Below are 27,534 nucleotides of genomic sequence, written 5' to 3'. Positions count from 1 at the left end.
GACACCCGTCCACAGAGAATGATTTCCATGAGCCCATTAGAGAGTGACTGACATTGTCTTTCAGTGACAAGAAAACACTTGCCTTTAAAAGAAGAGGAAAAGTCAAAAGTCATCAAAACAATGTGATATCCTGTGTGAAATGTTGCAGTCACAAAAGTTTGAGGTTTGAGTCCCTTGATCATGTGCCCCGAGGGAAGTAAGTGGTTTGAGTCCCTTAATCATGTGCCCTGAGAGAAGTAAGTCGGTGGTGGTGGCTGCGGATGACGAGTCAGGTTGCTCAGGTGCGTCTCCAGCTCACCTCACACTTGGGCTTCTCAGGGAGGAGGGGCGGAAGCCCTGGCCCACCGTTAGCACGATGATCCTCAGCCTGCTCCTGGCTCTCAACTTCTTCCCCTCAATTCAAGTAGCAGGTAAACAATTTTGATTTCTTTTCTCCCCCAACGTTTTCGTTTGAGGTCTTTGGTTCATTTTCAGATTTCAAAGAACTCATGAAATTTGGGCATTTGAAGTGTAGTTTTTGCTATGAATGGCAACCTGTTATTTAGAAACTCACTGATTCTCAGACTATGGCCAGCAAAATATTTTAATGAACTGCCTTTGGAATTAAATCAGATTTATTTAGCTATCAGTTGATAGTGTCCCAAGAATTGTTAGCTTTTGTCTATACATGTATATTTTGAAAGGTAAGAAAATTGCTGTAAGCAGGTTGGTTCTGAAAGCTCTGGACTTGGACTGCCTGGATTCACAGTACAGATCCATGTCTTGCTAGCTAAGCTTAGGCTAGTATTTAAACTCTCTAAGCCTCAGTTTCCTTGCCTGTAAAATGGAGATGATAATAACCTCATCTCAAGGTCATTGTGAGGATAAAAGGAAACAATCCACGTGAAATGTTTAGCACGGTCAGTGCTTGGCTAGCAAGATAAAGGCTGCTTGTAATTACCATGTCTACCTGAACTGAATGAGTGCCAGAATGAACTCTGGAGTTGTCACAGAAGCTGGTACAATACAGATGCTAATAAATTAGTTTTTTTTTTTTAACAGCTGGCTGAAATCTGTTTTCTTAGTTGAAATTCTTTTACGTTTCCAGTGGTGATGGGGAGAGACTAAAAAACTTGACACTATCACAGTTAACTGCATTTCAGATGAGGAGATGGGAGTAGAAATGTTAATTTGGCTAAGGATATACATATAGGAGTTATTGGAACCAGGGTCTGAACTACTTTAGTCTGACTCTAGAGCCTGTGCTTCTCCGCCTAACATGATGTGCTTTATAATTTCTTAGCTCCAGATATGTCCAAGGTTAAATCGTCTTTGGAAAATGACAGTTCCAAACAGAAAGAGTTTGTTGCGTATGTGGGCTGGAGTCAGATGTTTGTTCAACTCGTTCTCAGAGTTAGAAAAGGGTCCCACTTGGCTCAAAAATTGGACTGATAGGGGTTAATCAGCATATTGAAATAAGGATAGTTATTTTCCCCTTGAAGATACATTGAAAGGCCAGTATCTTCCATTTTCTTTCTCACTTATTTTGGTAATGTGGGGACTGCATGATTTTTTGTTGTTCTTAACTATCATGTACATGATCTCCAAAGAATATAATTACCCAACCTGCACAAGTACGCTAGCTACATATATACCCATCCATTTTGTTGTCTGAGGTGCCAGTAAGCATGTTTACAAATTGTGTGTATTTATAAAAGGTTGATATAATAAAAGACATGAACAGGTGATGAGACAGGTTACGCTCCAGTATCTGGAACCCAGTATTGAGAGTTACCAAGTATATTTTAAAAGAATCTTCAACATCGATTTAAAAAAACTTTGTTTTTAAGGGATCTCTAAAATTTATTTTTAAAGAGTATTTAAAATTTCTTAATTTATTAGGCAGTAAAGAATGGGCAGAAATGAGAGAGAAGCCTCACTCTGACAGAAAACTTTAAAATTGATAATTGTACACAAAATACTTTCCTCTGTGGAAAGCCATCCATCATCATTTCATTTGCTCTCCTTTGAAGATATTTTTTGTAAGACTCAAAGCTTTATATTCTTCCTTTAGAAGATTTATTAAAAGGGGGATAGCTAGAAAAGCAGTGAAGAGATCACACACATGGAAACTGTTTTTGACTTTGAGGTGCTTCTACTTTTCAAATGCCAACTCACCCCCATAAAAACTTTTAAGATTTGATGCTGAGTGGCCATCTAATGAAGTAGGAAAGGGGTAGAGAAGGCCCTTTCAAAATGTCGCTTCCAGTAAGAAAACTTATGAGAAAAAATAATTACAACATACAAAAATGTCTAATGATCCATTCTAATCAGTGGTGCAAAATCGTCCATGTGCTTTTTGTTTCTGTCTTCACCCTCCACGAAGAAGTTACAGTTAAGGACATTTGCTGGTCACAGTGTACTTGTCCTCCCTGGGATTGTGAGAGACTACTTCTATGTCTGTGTTGAGATATGTGTGTGTATGTGTTTGTGTGTGTGTGTGTGTGTGTGTGTGTGTGTGTGTGTGTGTGTATGAAGAACAGTTTTTCCCCCGACTAATTTAATAAGTCTAACTCATTGCCTCACAGCATAGCTTAAAATACTTATTCTATGAAGTATTTTAAACCTAACCCAATGCTTCATGATTAATAACACTATAGAAAGATCTTTATGGCTAAATTAAAGAAATATGACTTAGGAAGCATGAGAAAACCTTAACTTACAGTTTCTTTACTAACATGACATGTTTTCTACCAGATAATTGTGCAGTTGAGATCCACAATAGAGGATTTTGTTGGATTTTGGAATATGAATCCAGCATAGAACTGCAGCCCTTGAAAGGGAATCAATTCGTGGTTGATGATAGAAGCGTGCCAATAATATATAGCATTGTTCATAGGTTTTTCAGCCAATATTGGTTATTTTTCAGCAAGCTAATCATCCATGATAAAGGCAAAAATCAGGACAACACATTTTTTTTTCCACGAGAGCATTTCTTTTCATTTCTTCCCAAACCTTAGCAAAGAAACTGTCAAAAACGGCCAATTCGAACACAACTGGTTTCTGCAGTGCTTCTGCATTCCCCCCAGCACTTCTTTTTCTGAGAGAGGCACAGACGGCAGGAAAATGATTGGCATTTAATAAAAAAACATCAGCAAAGCAAGGTAATTAAAGACCTTATTTTTAGTTCAGCAAATGACCCCTCTGAGGTAGTTGTACACAAAAAGAATCATTTACTTCTCTCAGGAAAGTGTTGCTCCAAGGCGGGGCTTGGGAAGGGAAGGTAAAAAGATGGACATAGAAAATGCAATGTAACCAGCAGCTTGCTGTGTCTACATGACACCCCATGCACAGTAGCCAGTTCTTCTGACTGTTAAAAAATTGACTGGGTGTTTTGTCAGTTCCAGTAAATTTGATGGACATTTCAAGAGTGTAGCCATTGCTTAAGAATTGGTTTTATTCTGCTTTCACACCCTAAGATACTTTTTTTTTTTTAAAAAAGGCAACCATCCAGAAAGAACTTTTACAGCAAGGAATGTAAAATTAATACCAATATATCAGTACCAGGAAATAGAATGAGTCATTTTCACAGGTAGATCAGAAAAAGAAATGAATCTGTGATCGTTACTCTGAATCTCTCACATTCAACCCTTTACTATGGGGGGTGGGGGAGGATCTCGCTGCCTTTCCTTTAAACATAAACCTTCCTCCTTTTTAATATCCTTACTCTGTTTTCATGAGTATCAAAATGCCATGTGACTACCGTTCACCTTTTATCATGGGTGGCTATCTTCCTCCAAGTACTGCCTGCATGGAGTGTGTTGACATTTACAAAATGAAAATTATGCCACCAACATGGCAGAAGAAAATTCCGTTTGTGGTTTATCATCTCTAAAACAATAGCTCTTTATTAATGCATATAGGCATTGATAAGGATACACGGTTCATTGCAGACTTTCTTGTCTGAAAATCAGAGGGCAGGCCCTCCTTCAGAGCACAGTTATTTATCCTTTTTCCTTTTCATCTTGGTTAAAGTTTTGTTTGCCTTTTTCTTCAAGACATTTCTTATTTATAAAACTTCACAGAGGCTGGGACTTTTCTTCCCAGTAGATAGTTTAGCTGAACTTCAGGAAAAAAAATGATATCTGGGTGGCTTTGTGACAGACTGAAGGGGTCTCTGGTTTTCTAAGACTTGTTGAGGAATCTATGTCTCTTTTATGTTCATTTCTTTGACCTTTTTGGTCAATGACATGATGTTGTCATCCAAAAATGTACCCAGAACTTTCGGTCTGAGAATGGTTGCATGAGAATTGGTCCCAGAAGCTGGAGGGAATGTAACCCAAGCCCTACGGAAAGTAGGTGTCTAATTTCTTGCTTATTACTCTCATTTTAATGACTCTCAACACTAGAAGAGAGGTGTCCTGGATGGGTTCGAGGTCTACTCAGCCCATTATTAGAGGATGTGAAAAAGAGAGTTTAGACTTCTTGGGCCTTAGGATTTCAATGCTGATTTCATAGGCATCTTAATTCTGTGTGTGACCATTCAGGTTATGTGAGTTTATATTTTCATTCTTGGAAGACGAATGCATGGTGGTGGTGAATTTCTGACTTAACTCTGAGCTGCAACTTTATCTCTGCATCACCATTACCATCATCTTTTTCATTTGTCATCATCTTTATTATCTTGGGGACTCTGGTTGCCAAGGTAACCAGGTTAATGGTTCCTGATGGTGTCATAAGAGTCACCCACTCACCGTTCACTCTGACCTCTAATCTAATTGTGAGCCCCTTTCTGCAGTATCTGAGTCACCTCTCTGGCTCACAATCCACCCCTTAATGTGTTGATTATAACAGTAACTCCTAGTCATTACCCACTCTCTCACACACAAGAATCTAAATTAGTGACATGTCTTACATTTTTAACAATGACATGGATTACCGTGTTAAGGACTTAGGTGGGTGTTTCTTTTTTTTAAACTTGAGAAGATAAAGGGCTGTGCTTTTCATTTCTTAGGGATACTTGACATGTGATAAAATGTCAGAACATCACTGTGGCTGTATTTGCAGCTTCCATGTGACCTGACGACTTGTGTTGAAATTCAACAGTACTAATAATAAGGGTACATAATTTAAGACCAGCTTCAGCAATGTTGAGTCCAGGAGGGTTCCACTTCCAATTCACAGACTCTATCCCCTAGGAGGTGGATGAGAATGGGCACATAGGAGGAGGAGGAGAATGTTTCCTCCCACCATGAGGCTCCTGTGGGGACTAAAGCAGGGTGTTAGTAAGTTACTGTTCTCTAAAGTTCCTGCTCCTTCTTATGCTTTGGGAAGACAGATCTTCTTTCATGTGCTCATTCCATAGGTATTTATTAACATCTTCTACGTGCTATTTTAGGTTCTGTGACTGGTACAAAAACCCAGTTTGAGCTACAATGAAGTTAAAAATGAGAACTGTGAAACCTTTCCAGAATTTTTTTTTCTCTTTCAGTTTAGGACCACTGTGAGTGATTTCCTATCCATGCTAATTTATTTCATGGAAAACAATGATAAGCCAAAGCATCCACAGAACTGTTGAATTCAACCACAGACAGTTTTTAGAGATGGGAGGGAACTTAGACATCTCTCGATTTATAGAAAAGGAAGTTGTGTTGATGGTTCCTCGAAGATGCTAATAGAAAGATGACATTGCAATGTTTCCTGACATTTTGGGATGCTTTTAGGCTGGACCCATTTTACTTATCCAAACTATCTCCTTTTATACCCCAATACAAGATCCTTAACCTAAATACTGAGGGTTTCTTCAATGTCTCACACACCTGCACTTTATGACCTTTCTGATACTGTTTCCCTTTTGGAATTCCCTCTCCCTTTCCACACATCCAAATCCCACTTGACTTTCACTTTATATCTTTAGTGCAAGATCCAGCTCCCTGAGGAAGCTTTCCCTGGGTATTCAGCCTTTACTACGGTCTTATAAGAGGAGCCCCAATGGGAGTGTAACACAATCTAACAAATATTTATCAAACCTCTGTTATATTTTAGTCTCTATTGGGATCTGAAGGAATATAAAAAGAGGAAAAGAACTATAAAGACTTCATTAGCACACAAGAACTGCTTGTGTAATTAATCAAGTTCTCTGTGCTTTTGCAGACTTCAGATCTAGTTGAGAAGACTATATGTGACAGGATATAACAGCTGGAAACAGATAAAGAAAACTTGGCAGTTTCCTACCTCATCATGCTATTCGATGCCTTAATGGCTTTGCATATATTATTCTTGTAATCTGTTATGTCCCCTAGTCCTCTCATCTGAAGAAGTCTTCTCTGAGACCCTACATGGCCAAGTGAGGGACTTCCTTCCTCATCAGGGTTCTTAAAATTATCATTGTGTGTTGATACATCTGTTTTTTCCCCCTAGACTGTGAGCTTCTTGCAGACAGGATCATGTCATATCCATCCTTATAACCTCGGTACTATGTACAGTGCAGGAATCATTGTAGGTGTTGGACAAATATTTGTTGAAGGAAATGAATGAATTAGTACTAAAATGGGGCAGCATAAAATAAATAGTAAGCTTTTACGGAAAGCTGGGAATTAAGCTGGACTTTAAAGCTGGATAGGATGTGAATGCATGATGTTATTAATAATAATTGTCAGCTAATATTTATTTTGCACTTATAATGTGCCAGACACTGTTCTATGTGGTTTTCCCTGTATTAAATCATTTATTCTTTCCTTAAATCCTTTGAGGTAGTTACTATGATTATCTTGTCTGTAAGATGGGAAAACTGAGGCATGAAACAGATGGAACGACTTGCCTGTGGTCACACAGTAATCGAGCCAATCCATACACACTTGTTCCAGGGTTCATGTTCTTACCAATGCCGTATTGCCACAGGAAGGAGAAGAAATACAAATGAAGAAATTAAACCAGGAATATCATTGCATGTTCTTGGAACAGTTGACCAGTCTGAATGTATAGAGGCTTGGAGAGGCAGGGTAGAGTCAGGTCCAACAAAGGATTGAATACTGATAGTAGAAATTCAAACTTCATTTTCAAGATATTGGGAAACAGCTGAAAGTTTGTGGAAGCAGGATGGTCTAGAGTGTATGGAGACTAGTGACCAGGAGATCATGTTAGAACACTTTGTCACTTTGTCAGGAAGGAGTGACTATTCTGAGAGATGTTTTGAAAGTAGAAATTTCAGGACTTAGTGCCTAGTTTGTGAAAGAGAGGGAGGGATAAAGAATGATGCCAAGATTTTTGGCTTAAGAGGAATGGTGGTGTCTCCGCCTGAAATCAAGATGTTGTGTAACTGAGTTCTGGAGGAAACTAGTGTTTAACTTTAGACACACTGGGTCTGAAGTAAGGACTTGAGGTATCAGAAAGATGTCTGGTACAAAGCTGAAGACATGGGAACTGGGTAAGAATAAAATATTTAAGCATCCTCAACTTTGGAATAAAATTGAAGCCGTGGAAATGGAAACAGGTAGCTAATAGAAAGGAGAGGGTATAACTGTAGAAAAGCAGAGTGTTGAACGGAGTCTGGAAAATAGGCCTGGTTTGGAGTCAGCTGAAGAGGAGGATGAACTAGTGAAGGAGACAGAGAATGTGTTTGGGGAGGAAAGAGAGGAATGAGGCTCGTGGAATGTCACTAGAGCCAAAAGAGGAAAGAGTTTCCAGAGAGACAGTGGTTAATGGCATTGACTGCATAAGGGAAGGAGAAGTGTGTAATGACTTGGAAAGGCCATTGGTTTTGGCCAAAAGGAAGCCATTTGGGGCTTCTGAGTTTAGGCAAGTGATGGGGAAGAAAGATAACACTTCGAAGGTTTAAGAAAAGGTGGAGGGGGACAAAATTGAGAGAGTGAAAAGGAGAGGAAATTGCCAGATAAAGTGAAGACAGTCAGGAACTTATAACACTTATAATGTTTACCACGGTATTTTGTACATAGTAGGTGTGTAATGTTTGCAACTGAGTGACTTAATTATATTCGACAGGTGGAAGGAGCCAAGTGTTGGTTTTGAGTGTGTGTGTGTGTGTGTGTGTGTGTGTGTGTTGCATGGGTGGAAGAGATAGAGGGCTATTAGGAAAGACAAGAGGAAGAGGGAGAGAAAAACAAGAGAATGGAGGCAGTTTTCTTGAGGAGATGGGGATGGAGATTTGGAGAATGGGAGTATTAGCGAGAGGAGGACAAATGTCTAAGAAGAACGGGAGGAAGGGTAGAGATTTATAGGGGTAGAGATGTGTTAGGATGAAGCCAGGGTAGATGAGTGGTTCCATACTGGCAAATATATATTTATATATGTTTGATTCTCTCAAGACAGGTCATAGTGTTAAACCTGTCTCAACAAGGGCCACTGGGATAGAATATACCTCGACTTTGAAGAGTTAACTTGTTTGTACTGTAAATTTGCTTGAGTCTTCAAAACTGCACACTGTGGCTGGGCTTGGCCTCAGCTCACGGCTGTGATAACAGGGTCACAAGGTTCAGACCAAGCCTGCCCAGCATCACAGGCAGGGTTCCAGTTTCCAGTCAGGGATGTTAATCTTAGCAACTCTCTGTGCTTTTCAGAGAAAGGACATGGTGGCTTGCCCTTGACCTTAGGGAGGCCACGTCTATTATTCGTTTTCCAAACTCAAAATCTAAAACCCCTGATTTATCAAGGTAGGGGGATGTAATGAAGAGTTTTAGTTTGTTACACTCTGACAACTTTTCTAGGCCTTCATTTCCTCATCAGGTATATGAGGGGGTTGGACGAGAAGGCATCTCAGGTCTATTTCTGGCTCAAAAATGCTTCTTAAGTGGGATAGAAGCTCTAGCTTTTATCAGCTCTAGCAAGGCAACCCCACCCCTTTGTGGATGCTCTTACGATATGATAGAGAAAATACAAGAACTGCAACCAGCCATCTTGGAAATTGTTTGGAGAGATTGTGAACCAGCATCTTAGATGCTAATGTGCTTAGAAATGACTGCAGAGTTTTGGGGGACAATATTGCCTTTGTTCTCCCCTATCTTCCAACATAATGTTAAAGTTTAACACAGTAATTATTTTCAAACTTCCAGGCCATGACTCTTATGTAGAAGAATCTGAATGTGCTAAGGTGGCCCTAAGCAGACTTTGCAAAGGTATAAGATTTAGGGAGAATGAAACAGACAGGAAAAATGTACTGTCGTCTTCTTTACAGAGTTGTTTTGAATGAGGGTTTAGAATGATGGTGGCTCAGGAGGAAAATATGGTTCCCAAATTTGGTTACCAGATTAATATATGTATTTAGGATATAATATATTAATACCTGAGGTCTCTAGATACCTGTGGGTATCTGTTAACTGGATTACTGTCATAATATTTGTGTAGAAAGCTATAAAGCCCTAATTACCTGCTATCTGAACTACAGGTAACCTTTTAAGGTAATAAAATTTGAATTTTGGAATGGTCTGGTGGCTATTGGTACAGGTAGCTCTCTCATATAAATTAAGGTGCTGTCATGTTGTCCTCTCAGATGGTTCTTCCAGCATTAGGAGCTGAGAGGACAACACAGACCCTTGAATGGTAGGACCTGGGTCACATCACACCCAAGTTTATGTTGCTTTGTGTTTAGGAAGTTTTGGTCCTAGAGTGCTCATACCCTGCATTGCTGGGTAGCGTCTCTGAGTGGTAGGGATGGGTTGTAGTACAGGTAGTGGTTTTTTAGCAGGTTTAATAATAACTGTCACCCTAATACAGATGACATCCCAATGTACATGTCTATCTCTGACTTTCTTGAGCTCTAGTCCGACTCATCAAACTCCTGGACCTTTCCTCCAGGATGCCTTACCTACCCCTCAGACCCAACATATCTAAAACCCAACAGCTTTTTTTCCAAACAGATTTCCTTTCTTCACGTAGCTAATTTTGTTAATAGCCCCTTACCCAGTCCATGTACTCCACGTCATTTTGATTCCTGTTCACCATCACCAAGCATAACCCAGCACCAACACCTTGTCCATCCTTTCTATCCCAGCTGCTACCTCCACAGCTCAGGCCCTAGGAGCTCACACTGATGCTATTGGCTCAGCCTCCTGACTAGTCTCTGCTTCAGCCCTGCCCTCGCTCCAAGCAAATGCACGTGCCCCTCTGGCTCCAAGCAAATGCACGTGCCCCTCTGTGCTAATCTTGCCAAAGCGGTGCTTACTAGCCCAGTCTCAGCTCAGGTGTTTTCAATGTCTCCCATTGCCTGTCTAGTAAAACCCATGTGCCTTTTTCTTGGCATTATAAAGGTTCTCCATGATTGGTATCAGCCATCTTCACTTACTTCCCCCCTATGTAAATGGAATGCTCAGCTTGTTCCCAATAAACCCTTACCCTAAAGGGCATTTCCTTTACCTTAGCCTGTCTAAAGGTACTCCAAAGTTCATGGCCCAGTTAAAGGCCAGTCTGTACAGAAGCAGACTTATCTTGTCTGGAAACAAGGGGTCTTCCGTGGGACTGTCAGTGACCCTCTACAGGGCTCACACACCAAACCTGGTTTTGGAGTGTAGCTAATTGTGAACCTGCTTTAGGATTTCTCCCAGAAGGAAGAGGCTGCCGCTTCTTTTACAGCTTCCCATCTCCCAAGAACCTAGTACTATAGACCCCATTATTTATTTGCTGAGTGAATGCTTGACTTTGTCAAGGCAGAAGTCAGAATACCAGAACAGTTTTCTGACACACTGAAATTTCTTTTCAGAAAGAATTCATTGATTGTACTGATAATTTTTCTCTCTCAATAATTAGTGCCTTAGGTCTAGGTGCTTGGATGGGACCTTTTGCTACTATCTGGCCTCTGAGTTACTTTCTGACAGTTGCCTGGAGCACAACAATTTTTTAAAAGGCCAAGGGTGATGGTCCTCTACATTACAGTGTCTGCCTGTCTGGAAACACAGATCGAGGCTGAAGGTGGTGCTTAGACTGGTGCTGGCCAATAGCAACTTCTATTTCTATTATCATCTGTAGCCGTATGTACTTGTTTGAACTAAGGTCTCTTTAGATTTTGTTTGAAAGTCACACTTGCTCTGGGTAAGAGTTAATGTGCTTGATAGAACTTGCTAGTTGTGCATATGCAGTCTTGGGCAGGGCTGGTTGCTTGGCCTGACTGTTTTTCCCTATAGAAGTCATTGCTTCTGTCGTGGTGGCCTCCTCTACACAACTCTCCTTTCCTTCTGATTCTGGAACCTCTTCCTCCCCTTGCCCCTTTAGATCTGAGCATGGTTATAACTCTGCTGCTATGAGCTACAGGTTCTAGTACTATCCGCTGTGGTTCCAAACCACTGCCAAGAGTCTTTTTATAAATAAACCCACCTCCTATCGCCCAGTTTTGAGTGCCGTCTGTTTCCTGCTAAGATCCTGAATGAGACCATGTATACGTATATGGACCATGTTTTTCAAAGCTTTTTGTTTTTTTTGGAGAGGCTTTCCTTACATCTCTATTCCTTGTGAAAATAAGGAGAGTTTCAAGATGACAGTCAACAGAAAACTAGATGAAATGACCACAAAGTTATTTTGAAAACATATTCTGAATTACATTTTTCCCCCCATTTTGACATGGATTTCAGAGAGTCTGGAGCCATTCAAAGTTTGATAGCGTTGTTTTTCTCTCTGTTTTCACTGAGAAGGATGGTGAAAGGTGCTGTAGTCTGAGTGTCTTGTGTTCCTCTTTCTCACATCTCTATGAATCCAAGCCACAAGCTAGACTTACCAGAGCCACAGATGGTTGAGCATTCAAGTCCTCCCAGAAAGCACAGTTTGTCTTACGAGTTCCTGAGGCCAGCACTGCATTGGCCTATGGTCAGCCTGCCCCTTATGGAGTCTGCAAAAGGAGGAAGTGGTCAGATGGCCATGTGCTGAAAGGTATCCTGGGCCTGAACAGGAAACGTGCTCAGAGGAAAGTTACGGTAACTTCACCAGCTCTGTGGTCAGGAAGGAGGTGTTCTGTGCCAGGGAAACCAGTGTCACCTTCACAATGTGTTCACAAACATCACAGGGCAAGATGGTTGAAAAGAGAAAGCTTCATTTTCTTTGGTTCCTGCCTAACATGCTAAACTCTGTTCAGTCAGAATTTTAAAAAGGAAGCAACGTGATTAGGATCTTTACAACCTGATTGTTAAACTGCAGAAGAAACTCTGATCATGGTGTGCAGAGATGGAACCCAACAAAGTTCTTAAGAGGTCAATGGACATTGACAACAAGGTCAAGAGGTCAAAGCACAATGACGTTGCTAAAGAAACATGTACTCTATCTTTTTTAGGGCTTCCTTAACTTTAGTTAAGGAATGCGGCCTTCAGTCTTGAGTGCTGCGTATTCCACTCTCTGCTTCACCAGCCTCTGTGTGCCATTTGATTTCTCTATGGTGCTATGATAAGGAAAAGGAAAGATGGAATATCCTAAATTAATCAGGACAAATAAATGTAATTCACAAAGGCCCTGAAGTTAAGGGTTTGCCCAATGAGGTTTAGATTGAAAGTGATTTTATGTATTGACTAATGTTTGTGTTCAAACTCTTTTGGACATGTGGGCAAGCTGAAATGGAATTGTTGCAATGGTGTAATTATTGCGTGTGGATCTGAAATAATTTATAAGAGGCACTTCATGGGACCATATTGTCTGTAGGCTTTATCTAGGATCCATCTATGACCTTCAGGAAGTCTCTGCAATTGTAAGCAAAATTTTTTGTGTAGAGGCAAAGCAAGTTTGGTAACAGACTTTTTCTAAATATGAAAAAGTCAAGATTGACATGAAATCAAGTCAAACTTGCTGAATGTACAAAATTGGTTTTCTATTCATTCATGATTTAAAATATTACTCCTAGAATCATAAATAAATAATATCTTAGATCTTCCACAATTTCTGTGACCTTGTTTAGAAAGCCATTTACTTCTTTGGTTTTCAGTTGCCTCTTGTTTAAAATAAGGGATTGGCTGAGATCATCTCCAACTTCCCATCCAGCTGAGCACTTTTTGCGGGATGGTATTCCAGCAAAACGGGGTAGAAAATGAAATTTATCTTGGTCCTGTCCTCTTCCCATTCCATTTACTCCCCTGCTCAATGATATTCTCCTCCTAAGTCTCACTTCTGTGCCATCCAACTATCAAGTCCAACTTTGAGAAGGTCTAGAAACAATCACCAAAATTGATGGAAATTTTGATGCAACCTGGCAGAGGGAAAAGAACACTAGATTAGAAGTCATGAGGCTTGAGCCAAGTCCTAAGGGTCATGTACTTGTCCTGTAACCTTGAGCAAGAATTAGACCTTTTTGACCTCAGTTTCCTCATCTATAAAATGGGCATAAAGATGACTGTCCTGCTTATTTATTTCACAGGTTAATGTAGAGTTTATATGAGATAAAATAGGAGAAAGCACTTTGTAGCCCTATGAATATAGACCATAGTTACTAATTTGTCAATGTATTTCCCACATTGCATTTTAGGCTTCACCTTATTTTGAAATCAAAGCATTAACTGAGCTGGTGGGGAGTGTCCTTTTAGGGTCAGGGCTCCTTCTCTGGTGTTTGGAGCCACACCTTAGAGATGGTTATCCACTCCACCTGTGCAGAGAGTTGTTTATTATTATAGTAGTTGACCTATTTACCATAGGCAAAAAGGGAAAGTTTTGTTTTGTTTTGTTTTTGGTAACCAAGCTCCCTTCCCCCCTTTCTCATGGAAGCACAAGCAACTTTCAATTTTCCAGAAGTCAACTATATCACAAAATTCACAGATTATCTGTGGGAAATCTTTCAGCTCTCACTGCCTTGCTCATAGGTAGCAGATAAGTACCTTCTCACCTCCAATCTTAACTCTTCATGTTGCCTGTTGTCAAGGAGGAGTTGTGAGGGAAAGAGGTTTGAGGTTACTGCTTCCTGTCTCCACACCTTTAGCTAGTTTAGCTGCTAGGAAAGGCTTTGAAAAGCAAAGCACTAAATTCATCATCAAAACAACTTGCCAATTCAATTAGAGCCATGTCAGTCAAGCCAATCTTTTGACACCAGAAGCGAATACAACTGATAGATTGACAATGTCTCTCTTTTAACCTGGTAGGTTTGACCTAGGCAGACCTTGCCTAACTACTCACAAGAGGGAAAACTGAATATTTACAGGGAAAGGGGTAGGTCTGCTAAGAAAAAAATTAACATGAGAAGGATGCTTCCCACTCCTAGCACTAACTGGAAAGCAAAAAGGAATCAAACAGAAGCTAGTATGGGGAAGCTAAATATTTCTCTTATTTCTTCTTCTGAGTCTAGATATGTCCTTAAATTTTACAATATGTCCTTAAGTCATTTAAGTACTGTAGATTCCCTGAAACTCAGAGAACCAAAATACGTATCAAAGCCAAATGTCATTTGGTGTTCTGGTTATTTGTTGCTTTGACTGATCCATGTTATTACTTTACTCTCGCAGAGTAAGGGGTATGCATTTTCACACTTGCTCCATTTTTAAGAAAAAATGAGAGCACTCAGAATTACTGTTTCTATGGGAAGTCATAATGATCACAAATATTCAATATCACTTAGAGCAATTGATTATCTTTTCCCACCACCCAGAGTGAATTTCCTTCCCTTAGTGTCTCTCCAAAGCAGATGTGGATTTTGAAGTCCTATGAGATGGCTTCTCACTTAGGTTTCTCTGAATGACTGACATGAATCAAGGTGGAAGCAAGTACTATAAGGAGATACATGTTAAAAAACAAGAGGTTCTATCAGTCAAACTTGAATTCAAGTTGAACCCTCAGCTAGGAGGCTGTTGTCACACACTAGCACATATTGAAAGAACTATTGATACTTCAAGCATAGTACCTAATTTTAAAATGATCTGTGCTGACATAGAAGAGGGAGGAAAGTAAACCTTGACAGATAAATTGGACATCTCTTTTCCCTCAAATGACCATGTAACCAATATATTTCAAGCTCTTTCCCAACAAAATATTAGTACATAGGGTCACACAGGAAGTGACTTTTCCTTGCCTTGCTCAACTGTTGGAGAGGCCATCAACCAGGGCAATATTGAACAGGTAACAGCCAGCCTAGATCCTAGGACCTCAGATGACTCTTCCCTAAGAAGTTTCTCACTTTGTAGTGCCGAGGGAGAATGGGCTCAGGAGAAATGTGATCCGTTTTAACAATGCTGAGGTTTGAATTTGGAGGCCCCATCATGAACAGAAGGGAAATCTATTTTCCAGTTATCACATTATATCATGCTCTGTGAAGGGAAGCAGAGGAAGACCACTGCTTCTCCCTCTTCTGAAAAACAGCAAACACTGACTAAGATCCAGGGCGTCAACTATGTGCCCAGGAACCTTTGAGGTAATTTCCTTTTTCTCTGCAATGATCCCCTAGGCTGGAAGAATGTCTTCTTCACAGCCCAGATGTCCAAAGTTCACCTCAGTTTCTGAGCTGTCTGCTCCGGTCACGTAATGAATGAAGAAAAGACATAGGCAAAAGGAAAACAGTGTTACTTACTGGTTGGTCTGTGTGGCCTGAGGACAGCATTTTTAACTCCCTTACTCATCACATCTAAACCCATGCTGAGTTCTGCCAACTTCAGTCTGGAAATATTTCTTGAGTTCATCCACCTCTTTCTAACCATAGTTCAGACCCTTATCACCTCTTGCCTAGACTACTACAATTGCATCCTAACTGGTCTCCACGTTTTCACTCTTGTTCTCTTCAAATTCACCTTCCACCTTTGTGCTAAAGGGATCTGTATAAAATGAAAAGTTGTACGTATGACTCTTCTGTTTAAAATCCTTCAAAAGGTCCTCATTACCTGCAGGAGAGAGTCCAACCTATGAACTATGCTTACCTTGCCAGTCCTGTCTTTTACAACTCAGGTCCAGCAAATTCAGGTAGGTGCAATTCCCAACACCTGCCATACTCTTTCTTCCCTTCTCATCTGCTCTGCCTAGACCATTCTTTTTTTTCTCTTTGTCTTTATCTTCCCCACAGTCGCCTACCTCACCCCTACCCCAACACACATTCTCCTACCTCCCCCGCACCCCCTAACACAAAGACTCATCTTAGCTAGGATAACTTTTACTTCATAAAAGCCTGTTGAATCAATGTGTGCATAATCCTTATAAGACTCAGGTCAGCAGTCACCTCCTCCAGAAATCCTTAGTTGGTTCCCCAGTTGCCCTCACAAACACGTGCAGATCACTCTGCCACTCTTTTTAAAGTTGCTGTCTGTTTTTGTATCTTTCTTCTCCCACCAGATTGTGAGCTGCCCAAGGATAGTCACTGAGCCCTGCTTACCTTTGGGAAATCAATTTCTCTCTCCCAGTGCCTCTTGGGACGGTGTCTCACCCTGAGTTATGCAAGAGGCACTAAGCAAACTACTGGAGTGTAGATGCTTGAGCTACTCTGGCCCCCCTCCCTCTCCAGCTTGCTGTGGGTGCTGGGAGAAGGAGGCCACACTGAGCAACCGTCCAGGATTTCTCTTCAGCCTTACTCAGTTTCCTTGCCCATGCTTCCCCTTCCCGCTTTTAAAAAATCCCTGCGAAGGAGTCCTATTCTCATCTTTTTTCTTACATCAGCTCTCAAAGGAAGATCAGGAAGAATTTGAGTGCCCATTAGAACAGAATTCAAGTAATTAATAACAGAAACACACTTCTTGGAGTCCTCAATAGGCAGAAACACAGATACCTAAGCTGAAAAGGAACGCAGATGTTGGCATTTCTTGCTGGGGTTGGCTCTTCCAATCAGAACCGGCCCAGTGATTCTTGCTCAGTAAGCACAGAAAAAGGCCAAGCAAGATACAACAAAACAGAAAATGAGTTGGATTTTCCTATCAAGACAGGCTGAACTTTTTGAGTCTTTACGTATTTACTTTTCAGTGCTTTTAGAGAGTATTTGTTATAATGAATAATAAATGAAGCTAAAGTTGTTGTTGAGACAGATTTTGAATGAGGACTTAATGATATGCTAGGCAGAGCTAGCTGCTGCTAAGCATGGTACAGTCTGATCACCATCTTTCACTTATTATTTAATGAGACGCTATTGTTTGCACAGCATCATGCAAAGAAGCATAACCCCTTGTCCTTGCTCAAAAGGGACTTGGGAACTAGGAGTGTAGAGGAAATACACACAAATCAAAAGTTAAACAAATGGAAGCCTATGAAGCAAGAGGTGTTCAAAATGTAGAACAGAGAGTAATCATTTTGAGACCTGAGAAGGGAGAGACATTGTAGGCCGTGGAGTCGGTGAACAAAGTACAGAGAGATGAGTACTCAGTGTGGCCCTAAATGATCTGGCTAATGGGGAGGGTTTTGGTTCGAGGAAATGAGATTGGAAATGCTAGTGGAAGCCTATGAATTGAGGATTAAAAGTGAGTTTCAACTGTTAAGCCACTGCTTCGCAAACTTGACTGCAAATCAGAATCTCTGAGAAACTTTAAAAATATTGACGTCTGGGTCCTACACCCAAAGATTCTGATTTAATTGGCCTGGGAATCAAGGGTTTTTAAAGTTTCCAGATGACTTTAATATGCTGTCAGCTTGAGAGCTCTGTTAGGCTATAGTGGTTTTCAACCCTGACTGAATATTAGAATCAACCAGGGGAATTGTTAAACCAATGCTAAACGCGACATATAAAATAGGAGAAAATATTTGCAAATCACATATCTTGATAAGGAACTTGTATCACAAATATGTAAAGAACTCTGATAACTCAACACTAACAAGACAACCCAGGTAAGTGGGCAAATGATCTAAATAGACATTTCTCTAAAAAGGGTATACAAATAGCTAATAAGTACATGAAAAAAATGCTCAAATCATTAGGGAAAAGCAAATCAAACCACAATGAGATACCACTTCATAACTCTAGGATGGCTATAATAAAAAAAATGGACAACAACAAGTGTTGGAGAAATTGGAACCCTTATACGCTGCTGGTGGGGCTGTAAAATGGTGCAGTTGTTTTAGGAAGCAGTTTGGCAGTTCCTTAACAAGTTAAATACAAAGTTACCATAATAACCCAGCAATGCCACTCCAGGTGTACACCCAAGAGAATTGAGAACATTCGTCCACACAAAAACTTGTACATGAATATTCATAGCAGCATTATTCACAATAGCCAACAAGTGAAAGCAACTAATGAATGAAGAAACAAAATGTGGTATATCCATACAATGGGATAGTATTTGGCCGTGAAAAGGAATGAAGTTCTGATACATTTACAACATAGATGAACCTTGACAACATTCTGCTAAGTGAAAGAAGCTAGATACAAAAGGCAACAAAAAACTAAAAATAGAACTACCATACGACCCAGCAATCCCACTACTGGGCATATACACTGAGAAAACCATAATTCAAAAAGAGTCATGTACCACAATGTTCATCGCAGCTCTATTTACAATAGCCAGGACATGGAAGCAGCCTAAGTGTCCACTGACAGATGAATGGATAAAGAAGATGTGGCACATATATACAATGGAATATTACTCAGCCGTAAAAAGAAATGAAATTGAGTTATTTGTAGTGAGGTGGGTGGACCTAGAATCTGTCATACAGAGTGAAGTAAGTTAGAAAGAGAAAAACAAATACTGTATGCTAACGCATATATATGGAATCTAAAAAAAAAAAAAAAAGGTCATGAAGAACCTAGGGGCAGGACGGGAATAAAGACGCAGACCTACTAGAGAAAGGACTTGAGGACATGGGGAGGGGTAAGGGTAAGCTGGGACAAAGTGAGAGAGTGGCATGTACATATATACACTACCAAATGTAAAACCGATAGCTAGTGGGAAGAAGCCACATAGCACAGGGAGATCAGCTTGGTGCTTTGTGACCACCTAGAAGGTTGGGATAGGAAGGGTGGGAGGGAGGGAGATGCAAGAGGGAGGGGATATGGGGATATATGTATATGTATAGCTGATTCACTTTGTTATAAAGCAGAAACTAGCACACCATTGTAAAGCAATTATACTCCAATGAAGATGTTAAAAAAAAAAAGGCAACATATTGATGATCCCATTTATATGAAATGTCCAGAATAGGCAAATCCACAGAGGTAGAAAATAGATTCGTGATTGCCAGGGGCTGGAAAAAAGAAGGAATGGGGAGGGGGCTGCTAATGGGGAGGGGATTTCTTTTGGCGGGTAATGAAATATTCTGGAATCAGAGAGTGTTGATCCATTCACAGCTTTGTGAATGTAATAAAAAGCCGCTGAACTTTTTTTTTGTGGCCTCTCCCGTTGCGGAGCGCAGGCTCAGCGGCCATGGCTCACGGGCCCAGCTGCTCCCCGGCATGTGAGATCTTCCCGGACCCGGGCACGAACCCGTGTCCCCTGCATCGGCAGGCGGACTCTCAACCACTGCGCCACCAGGGAAGCCCAAGCCACTGAACTTTTAAAGTTTACTTTAAAAGGGTGAACTTTAAAAAAAGGGTGAGCTTTATGGTACATGAATTATATCTTAATAAGTTGTTATAAAAAAATGAAAAGAATGGATCCCTCTCTCCACCAGCATAGACCAGTTAAATCAGAATTTTTGGGAATGGGACCCAGGCACAGGTTCTTGATGTACAGCTAGCATTGAGAACTATGTAAAAGATGAAAAGCTATTAGTGATTTAGTTCTATGCAGCTCCGTTTTCTCCAAAGCAAAAACAAAATACTTGAGTACATGGATTCAAATCCAAATTAAATTGTAAATTTCATTTTAATAGATGATTTGACCCTTTAGTATGGGTATGGGGGATATTGCTTCAAATAACCCTTAAAAAAAATGTGAACAGGCAGACAATTGTTAGTATACCTAAAAACAATAGCAAAAATGTTTTTTGTTTGTATTGACTTTTTAATCAAAGACACAAAGTGACTTATTGTTTTAAAGAAATTTTGGAGAGTGTTGGTTGCAAAGTCGATTCTCAGTGCTTGAGTGGCCCATTGCTCAGGTGGTTGTAGTTTACTTGGGTTTCAGTCCTTGCTTTGCTCACCATCTGCTCAGTGATATTAGACAGATCATCCAATGTTTCTAGGCCTCACACAGTCACTACAAGAAAAGGGAATATATTGTCATGTGCTAGGGAATGGGGTATAGTGGGGAAAAAACAGGATAGAATAGATATGTTCTCTTCCATCATGCAGATTTCAGGTTCTTTGCTTTAAAAGTGAAGAGATTGAACTAGGTTGTCTCCAGATTTTTTGATCGTTTACTAGGATAGCATAAAGGTAGAAGATGGGCTAGAGAAAGAACTCTTGTGGGCCTCTTGGGCCTCTTCCATCTTCTGTGATTTAAAGAAACAAATATGCAAACTTCCTGACAAGGCTGTTTTCAGAATTTGCTATGGAGGATAAATTAAATTCTTTGGATTACATTTTTCTTACCTCTTTATCCTACTCTTGGAACAGCCAATAAAAAAAGTCAAAATGTTTCAAAACATTTAAATTCCTTCACAAAAGGCTGAATCACAACTTAAAATACAAATCTATTTGTTTATGTCAGGTGTTAAAAGCCATTTCCAAGAAAAACACTCAATTAGAAAATTAATTGAGCATGATTAACATGTTAGGAACCTCAGCACAGATTCAAAAATTCCAAATGCATAGCTGTGATGTTCAATGCCAACAGAAGGCCACGTTCTGCCTTCCAAGTGAAAACATCCTCCACTGTTCCATTCAAAGGAGGATGAAAATAATATCAAAATGTAAACTCTAAAAAAAAAAAAAAAAAAAAAAAGTAAACTCTCAGGATAACTATCTTCCAAAGAGCTCCTGCGTCTTCATCTGCCAAGAGAAATCCTTTGCTGGAGATCTGTTTATTTTGTTAACTAATATATCTTGACTTCAGAAAAAAAGTCCTTATATTCTTGTTCTAAGCAAATGATTTTTTCCCCATCCAGAAAACAAGATTTTGGTGAATCAGTCGCCCATGCTTGTGGTAAACAACAATGAGGTCAACCTCAGCTGCAAGTATACCTACAACCTCTTCTCGAAGGAGTTCCGGGCATCCCTTTATAAGGGAGTAGATAGTGCTGTGGAGGTCTGTGCTGTGAATGGAAATCACTCCAAGTCACTTCAGTCTACAAACAAGGAATTCAACTGCACTGTGAACTTGGGCAACGAAACAGTGACATTCTACCTCCAGGATTTATACGTTAACCAAACGGATATTTATTTCTGCAAAATCGAGGTTCTGTATCCTCCTCCTTACATAGACAATGAGAAGAGTAATGGGACCATTATCCATGTGAAAGGTAACGCACGGCTCGACCAGTGTCCACTCTCAAGTAGTGGTTTTCAACTGCAGTCTTGAAAACTAGGTCATGATCAGTGGTGGGGTTGGCTAACTCCCAAAGAGGACTGACCAACGAGGAAGTCTACACCTCTTAAGCCAGTGATATTTTGCATATTTTGATTCCTCTCACATTCTCCTCTAGGAAGAAGGAAGGAAATGTACCCAAGTGCCATCCCCATATCATTTAATCTAATCTATTCTATTTTTCAGAGAAACATCTTTGTCCAGCTCCCCGGTCTCCTGAGTCCTCTAAGCCATTTTGGGCACTTGTGGTGGTAAACGGAGTCCTAGCTTTCTATAGCTTGCTAGCAACAGTGGCTCTTTCTAACTGCTGGGTAAGAGAAACAGCATTGTTTTCATGTAACTTTTCTACTGCATATGCAGTTGGACATATTCAAGAATTTTGCCTATGTGGCTTATTTTCTGTTGAACATGTGATTATTTTCTTTTTCCCTGCTAGGTTTCAGTAGGTTCTCTTTTAGCCTATCCAACTTTATCTGAGATAAAAATCAGATGTGAGTTTATGTTCAGAAGACACTGATTAGGTGGCCAAGCAGAGTAAGAAGCTAAACAGGTAAATAAATGTGGGAGATAAATTAGGGTAGAAAATTACCTTTCTTCTCCCCACGTTGCAATGTCATTATGACATATAAAATAGCTCTAATATATACATATGTATAAAAATCTAAGCGACTTGGGAATCTAAGAAACTGAAGCCAATGAATAACTTTGGTTCGGGGTCAAAAATCTTGAGAAATTTGTCTACTGAAATTATGCATTCAAACCTAGCAAGGAAACTAGGTCTGTTTATCTGAGTCATATTTTTATCTCCTCTGAAGCAGTTGAATTTTGTGAGGCCAAGTATGGTGCTGTCATTATGAAACTATAACGGGAGTTAGACTTTTCTGAGCTCTTACCACTGAACTGGAGTTTACGAACTTTTGCAAATGTTCATGCAATAAACTTGGTGTGTTTTCCTCTACCTTCTTCAACGTTGAAGTTTTGGCCTAGATTTGAACGCGTATTGATAACCATATCTACTGCGAGGCAGGGACCTCCTTATTTTCTCTCCTTTCTCTTACTCAGGAACTTCCAGTTCTTATGTACACAGTGTGGCACTGATTCCATATTGTCTTTGACTTTTTTTCTAGAAGTTAGATTCATGTATGAATCATTTCCTCAACAGGATATGTATGCTTCTCAAGGATAGAGGACGATTTCTCTTGACATTCACCATCCATCTGGTATTAAGTACATTTAGCTTAGTGCTTAAAGAATGCTTATGAACTGATGAATTGATAACCCCCATAGAAGCCAAACTAAGGACTTAAATGAGTATGCCTGAAGTATCATACTTGTCTTTAAGGCATATTCCATACATCTAACTAATTCATACATGGATCAGTGATTTCTGGAAGCCATGCCATGTTGAAACCATCCTATTTACTATAGCCTTGGTGCTGGGCAGGGTCGGGGTGGAGGAGGAAGGAAGCCCTGGGTTCGCAGTCATGCCAAGGATAGATTCAGCCTGGGATCCTTTTAAACTCTTGTCAGCCTATTGCCAAAGTTTGCCTCTCCCTTGTTCCCCAAATGCTACTCCCATTTTGGGAGACTAGGGGGCGGATGGATGCTTGTCAGGCTTCCTGTTGCCTAATCTGTACCTCCAACAAAATCTGTAACCACCAAAGTGGCTGCTTGTTCCTGAAAATTCTTTATATCAGATCATGAGAATTTGCCTATCTTGCCTTCTTCAAGTTGCCCAACCCTGATGGGGGCTTTTTATGTAGTGAAATATTGCCTAAGTTCTTCCTCTGATGTCAGTTGAGTCTGGATCTTGGTGTCTTCATCCTAGTTACCTTTCATCTTTGAACCTCTGTGGAGTTTGCCAATAACATTAGAATTTAGGCTCCGGATGCGCAGGCTCAGCGGCCATGGCTCACGGGCCCAGTTGCTCCGCGGCATGTGGGATCTTCCTGGACCGGGGCATGAACCCGCGTCCCCTGCATCGGCAGGCAGACTCTCAACCACTACGCCACCAGGGAAGCCCTCAGGTCTTGTTTTTATCTTGATCCCCTTGGAATATCAACTTCTTAATCTAAAAGCCAGGAGCAGTGCCTTTTGGGGTACATTTCCAGGACAGGTGCTCCCCTGTAGTATGCTGACCTAAGTCAATGTACTTTACCAGCTTTGTAAGAAGTAGTTTTGGAAAACTGTTTTAACTTTCAGTGGCCAGAAGGGTACTGCTCGCCATTTAAAACTTATTGTCAATATACACTAGAATATCAGTTACTATAAGCAGGGACTAATTTGCTAAGTGACTCGAGTTACCCAAAGGGACAAGAGTAGCTTCTATTTTCAATGAGTTAAAAAAGTTTACTTTTAAATTGGAAACATCATAAATGCAATATGTTTTTCTTTGGCAGCACTACTAATTCCTAGTGAGGTTCATCTTCCTTTGTCTTGAGAAAACTTATTTTGGTCTTATTCTGTCTCACGAGCTCCCTGAAAATTGGGAAGTCCCAGTGCTTGGCATACCTTATCTTCTTCTGTGGCCTCTTGTGGTTAATTAGGTTACCCAATAAGAAGTACCCTTTATCTGCATCTCAAACATAGGTCTTTGTACTCTCTGACCAAATGGGTGTGAAATAAATATGTATGTGTATTTCATAGAATAACAGAGCATTTTTACCCAGGGCTCATCTTTTCTGGATACTGTTTAAGCAACTTGCTGAGATAGGCAGCCAGGTCATCAGGGATCCATCCCTAGAGTTTAGCCATTTCCAGGGTACTTTTCTGGGATCCTATTTTTGGCTGGTCTGCATTGTGCCTTGGTGTAAGATGCTGTTTTCTGGAACTTCCTGAGGGTCTGTGATGTACTGCCGTAGGCAGTTCTAGGCTGAGTGGGTTTCTGGGAACAGCTGCAGATTCTATCTCAGTTCTTGACCTGTAGATGACATTTGAATAAAGAGAGAGCTCCCCTCTGCCAGGCAGCCACAGACCAGCACCTGTCACTCTCACTCAATCCTCAGTTCACTCCGTTGAGATGGTAAACCCATCCTCCTTCTTAGTCTAAAGGAGCCTTTAAAAAACACAGTTTTCTCCACTATAAATCACACTGTGGGCAATGTAGATAGTGTGTGTACAGGTAGTATCTGCCTTTAAATTCAGTGGGTTCTTGAAGACCATGTCCTTTAAATGAATTGCCCTGTGTATGCCTGTGTCTTTCTGCTGCTTCTGAGAAACAAGTTGGTAAGGATGGGAGTAGAAGGAAGAGAAAGGGAGGAGTGGTCCTGAAATCACACATCTTTAGCAGACAGTGAATGTTGAAGGGCTAAATGACTTAGTCACAGAGACATGTAAGGTGAGTGCTCTGCACACGTATATGCATATGCTAGATGAACATGGACACTGTGGGTTCTGTATACTGTTCCCAGCATGTCTCATTTCCATCCCACTGTTGTGTTTACAGTTAGGGTGAAAATGACTAAATCTGCTATCTGATAACAGCATGAGGGTAAGCATGGGAGCGGATTGCAACAGATCTTTCATAAGTTTGGTGCAACCCAGAGAACCTCAGAGCCAAGGCATCTTCATTATGGGGGCCCCTCTAACTAGCTATAGTTTAATTTGAGTGTCCAGAAGCAAAGTCTGTCTCTTAGGAGTCTGGCAAGGGAAGTCGTCAGAGTTAGAGTAGGTACTCTAATGCCTCCCAGGATATCAGCAGCAGCCTTCCACATTTATGTGGGGGGCAGACAATTCCTTGCCTTACTCCTGCCCTGCCATAACCCTGTGCCCAAGAGGACTCTAGTCCTTTATTTATAGAAAGGATGTAGAACCAAGATGTTTGAAGGGCAACTTCCCTCACCCCCTTGGTTTCCATAGCTACCTCTCCCTGAATGCATCCCCCAATTATGTCTGTTTAATGATGTCCTCTTCTTACTTTCAGCTAGATAACCTCATCCATCATCTCAAATCCCAAATGACCGAAGCTGAATTGATAGTCTCTTTCAAATCCACTTTTCCTATCATCTTGCCTTATACTTATGGATGGAGCATCAACCTCCTGCTCACCCAGGCTCAAATCATCAGTCATCTTTGAGTATGAGCAAGAAGGAGGACTCAGGCAGTCTAAGAATATTCATTCTCACTTGGTGATATAGCTTGTATCCATTGCTTCATTTTCATTCCTTTCTTTTTCATGATCAGACTCTTCAGATCAGGATTTCCCGGTCTTGGCACTACTGACATTTGAGCTGGATAATACTTTGTTGTCAGGGGCTGCCCTGTGCATTGTAGGATGTTTAGCAGCATCTCTGGCCTCTGCCCACTAGATGCCAGTAGCATTCATCCCAGTGTGAATCTGAAGACATCCCAAAATGTCTTCAGATGTTGTAAAATGTCCTCTGGGACAGAGGATAAGGGAGTTGGAGGTGTCAAGGATGAGGCTTAGGAGGTCTGGTATGGGCAACTGTGTGTATGGTAGTGTCACCCACTGGGACGAGAAACACTGGAAAAGACCAGGTTTTAGGGGAAGATCTTGAGTTTCTTTTTGGACATGTTGAGTTTCAAGTACCTTTGAGGTCTAGTCCAGAGATATAAATTTGGGTGAATAGGTGGCAATTGAAACTGTGAATGTGGCCGAGGTTGCCTAGGGAGAGAGGATGGCATGAGTAGAGGAGAAGGCTTAGGACCAAACCATGAGGAACTCTAACGCTGAATGGCTAGTTAGAGAAGAAAGAGCTTGCAGAGGAGGCAAGGAGGGAGTGGCCCCAGAGCGGCAGGATGAGAACTGGGGTGGTAGCACCTCACGGAAGGCAAAGCAGAAGCATGTCAGAAGGGAACGGATAATCTAGAATGCTGCTGAGAGCTCAAAAGATGAGGCCTGAAGACATGTTAGTTTTATTTAGTGATATGGAGGTCCATTTTTTACCAACCTTTAACACTTACTCCTGCCCCTTTGATAAGGAAGGTGGGAAGGGCTCAGGTAGGAGTGCATGGAAATAAGGCCAGTCTTTGGCTTATTTATTCTGGTGCTCATGACATTCATGTCCAACATATCAATATTTACTTATGCATCAGGCCAGGCCTATGTGCCAAGAAATAGACTTTTTTTTTTTCATTCTGGAGAATTCTGGATCCAGAAATCTGGATGGCTTTCTACTTTTAGGATTTTTATGGAACTTTTATCAAACATGTAAATTTTACCATCACACTGATCGAGAAAATATGTTCCTAACCTTCAGTCAAAACTTTGCTAAGATTTGTGGTGAGTATAACTCTAATTCTAGGGTTAGTATCACCCCTTATTCCTGGTAGAAATTCATCCAGAGGGAGCTGTGTCTCAGGGATGGAGATGAATGACGCTATCGTCTTTATTTATGGAAATATACATACATATAAAGGAATAGGACTGTAACTAGTTGTCTAGAACTGTAACATCCAATTAATTTGGACTCCACTGCTATGAAATTGTGACTATTCCAGACTCTGGAGGGCTGAAGGTCCTCTTTGGTTAATCGTGAAAAAAAATGGCTTCTTGAGCAAATGACTAATACAAGAAGATTGCATTGGGGATGCTTAACCTTTTCAAAGGAGGAAGGGCCTTCAAGAATATTCACATATCAGAGTTGGATATGTTAATTAGATATGCTTTTGGAATTCAGTTCAAATGGTTGCATTGAGAGTAACAGGAGTGCATTTCTCTAAAATACTTTCTTTGATTCAGATTTTTCAGGTTAATTTGGAAGAGTCCAAAGTAGTTGGGTTTGATTGGTCATTATGCAAGTCCAAGGTGCTCAATGAATTCTGGTTTGTGCAGCTTCCTTTGACTGTGTTCTGAAGAGTTGCCCCCAAATCTTAGCACTCCTCCCAGGTATCTCCCTCTGTGTCCCTGGCCCCCTTCACAGTGACATTTCTCTTTTCTGCAGATGAAGAGTAAGAGAAACAGGATGCTTCAGAGCGACTACATGAACATGACACCTCGCAGGCCGGGGCCCACCCGAAAGCACTACCAGCCCTATGCGCCAGCACGGGACTTTGCAGCCTACCGTTCCTGACACGGACGCCTATCCAGATGCAAGCCGGCTGGCCCCTCTTCACCTGCTCAACACCATTGCTCTGGATAGGAAAGGACTGCCTCGTCTTCAGCCAGCCACCTTGGCCTCCTGTTAGGCCACCAATGCTAATTTTTCTTGAACAAATAGGCCGAATAACATCATTTTGAGACTCTGAAATGAAGTTAAAGAATATTACTGTGGCAGACTCGTGTAGTGCCATGGCCCAAATTCAAACTCACCATGTATTT

The 27,534-nt window shown here is 40.8% G+C and overlaps 1 protein-coding gene across 1 annotated transcript; it reads left to right on the top strand.

Annotated features, from left to right (window-relative positions):
• The first annotated feature begins 220 nt into the window (after window positions 1-220).
• On the top strand, window positions 221-27,286 carry CD28 (CD28 molecule). Its single transcript, XM_060015591.1, has 4 exons — window positions 221-410; window positions 20,836-21,189; window positions 21,441-21,565; window positions 27,158-27,286. Exons 1-4 carry the CDS (start codon window positions 221-223, stop codon window positions 27,284-27,286), a joined length of 798 nt encoding a protein of 265 aa, XP_059871574.1.
• The last annotated feature ends 248 nt before the right edge of the window (window positions 27,287-27,534 follow it).

The sequence above is a fragment of the Delphinus delphis genome, chromosome 7 (assembly GCF_949987515.2).
Source record: "Delphinus delphis chromosome 7, mDelDel1.2, whole genome shotgun sequence".
NCBI lineage: Eukaryota > Metazoa > Chordata > Mammalia > Artiodactyla > Delphinidae > Delphinus > Delphinus delphis.
Note: the sequence above shows the minus strand (reverse complement) of the source record. Positions and strands in the feature narration are given on the sequence as shown.

What these genes read in the sequence shown, in the direction of transcription:
- CD28 (XM_060015591.1), top strand. Translation starts at nt 221, where the DNA reads ATGTGCCCTGAGAGAAGTAAGTCGGTGGTGGTGGCTGCGGATGACGAG. An exon ending in CCCCTCAATTCAAGTAGCAG is followed by an intron (nt 411 to 20,835) that starts GTAAACAATTTT and finishes TTCCCCATCCAG; the next exon opens with AAAACAAGATTTTGGTGAAT. An exon ending in TGGCTCTTTCTAACTGCTGG is followed by an intron (nt 21,566 to 27,157) that starts GTAAGAGAAACA and finishes TCTTTTCTGCAG; the next exon opens with ATGAAGAGTAAGAGAAACAG.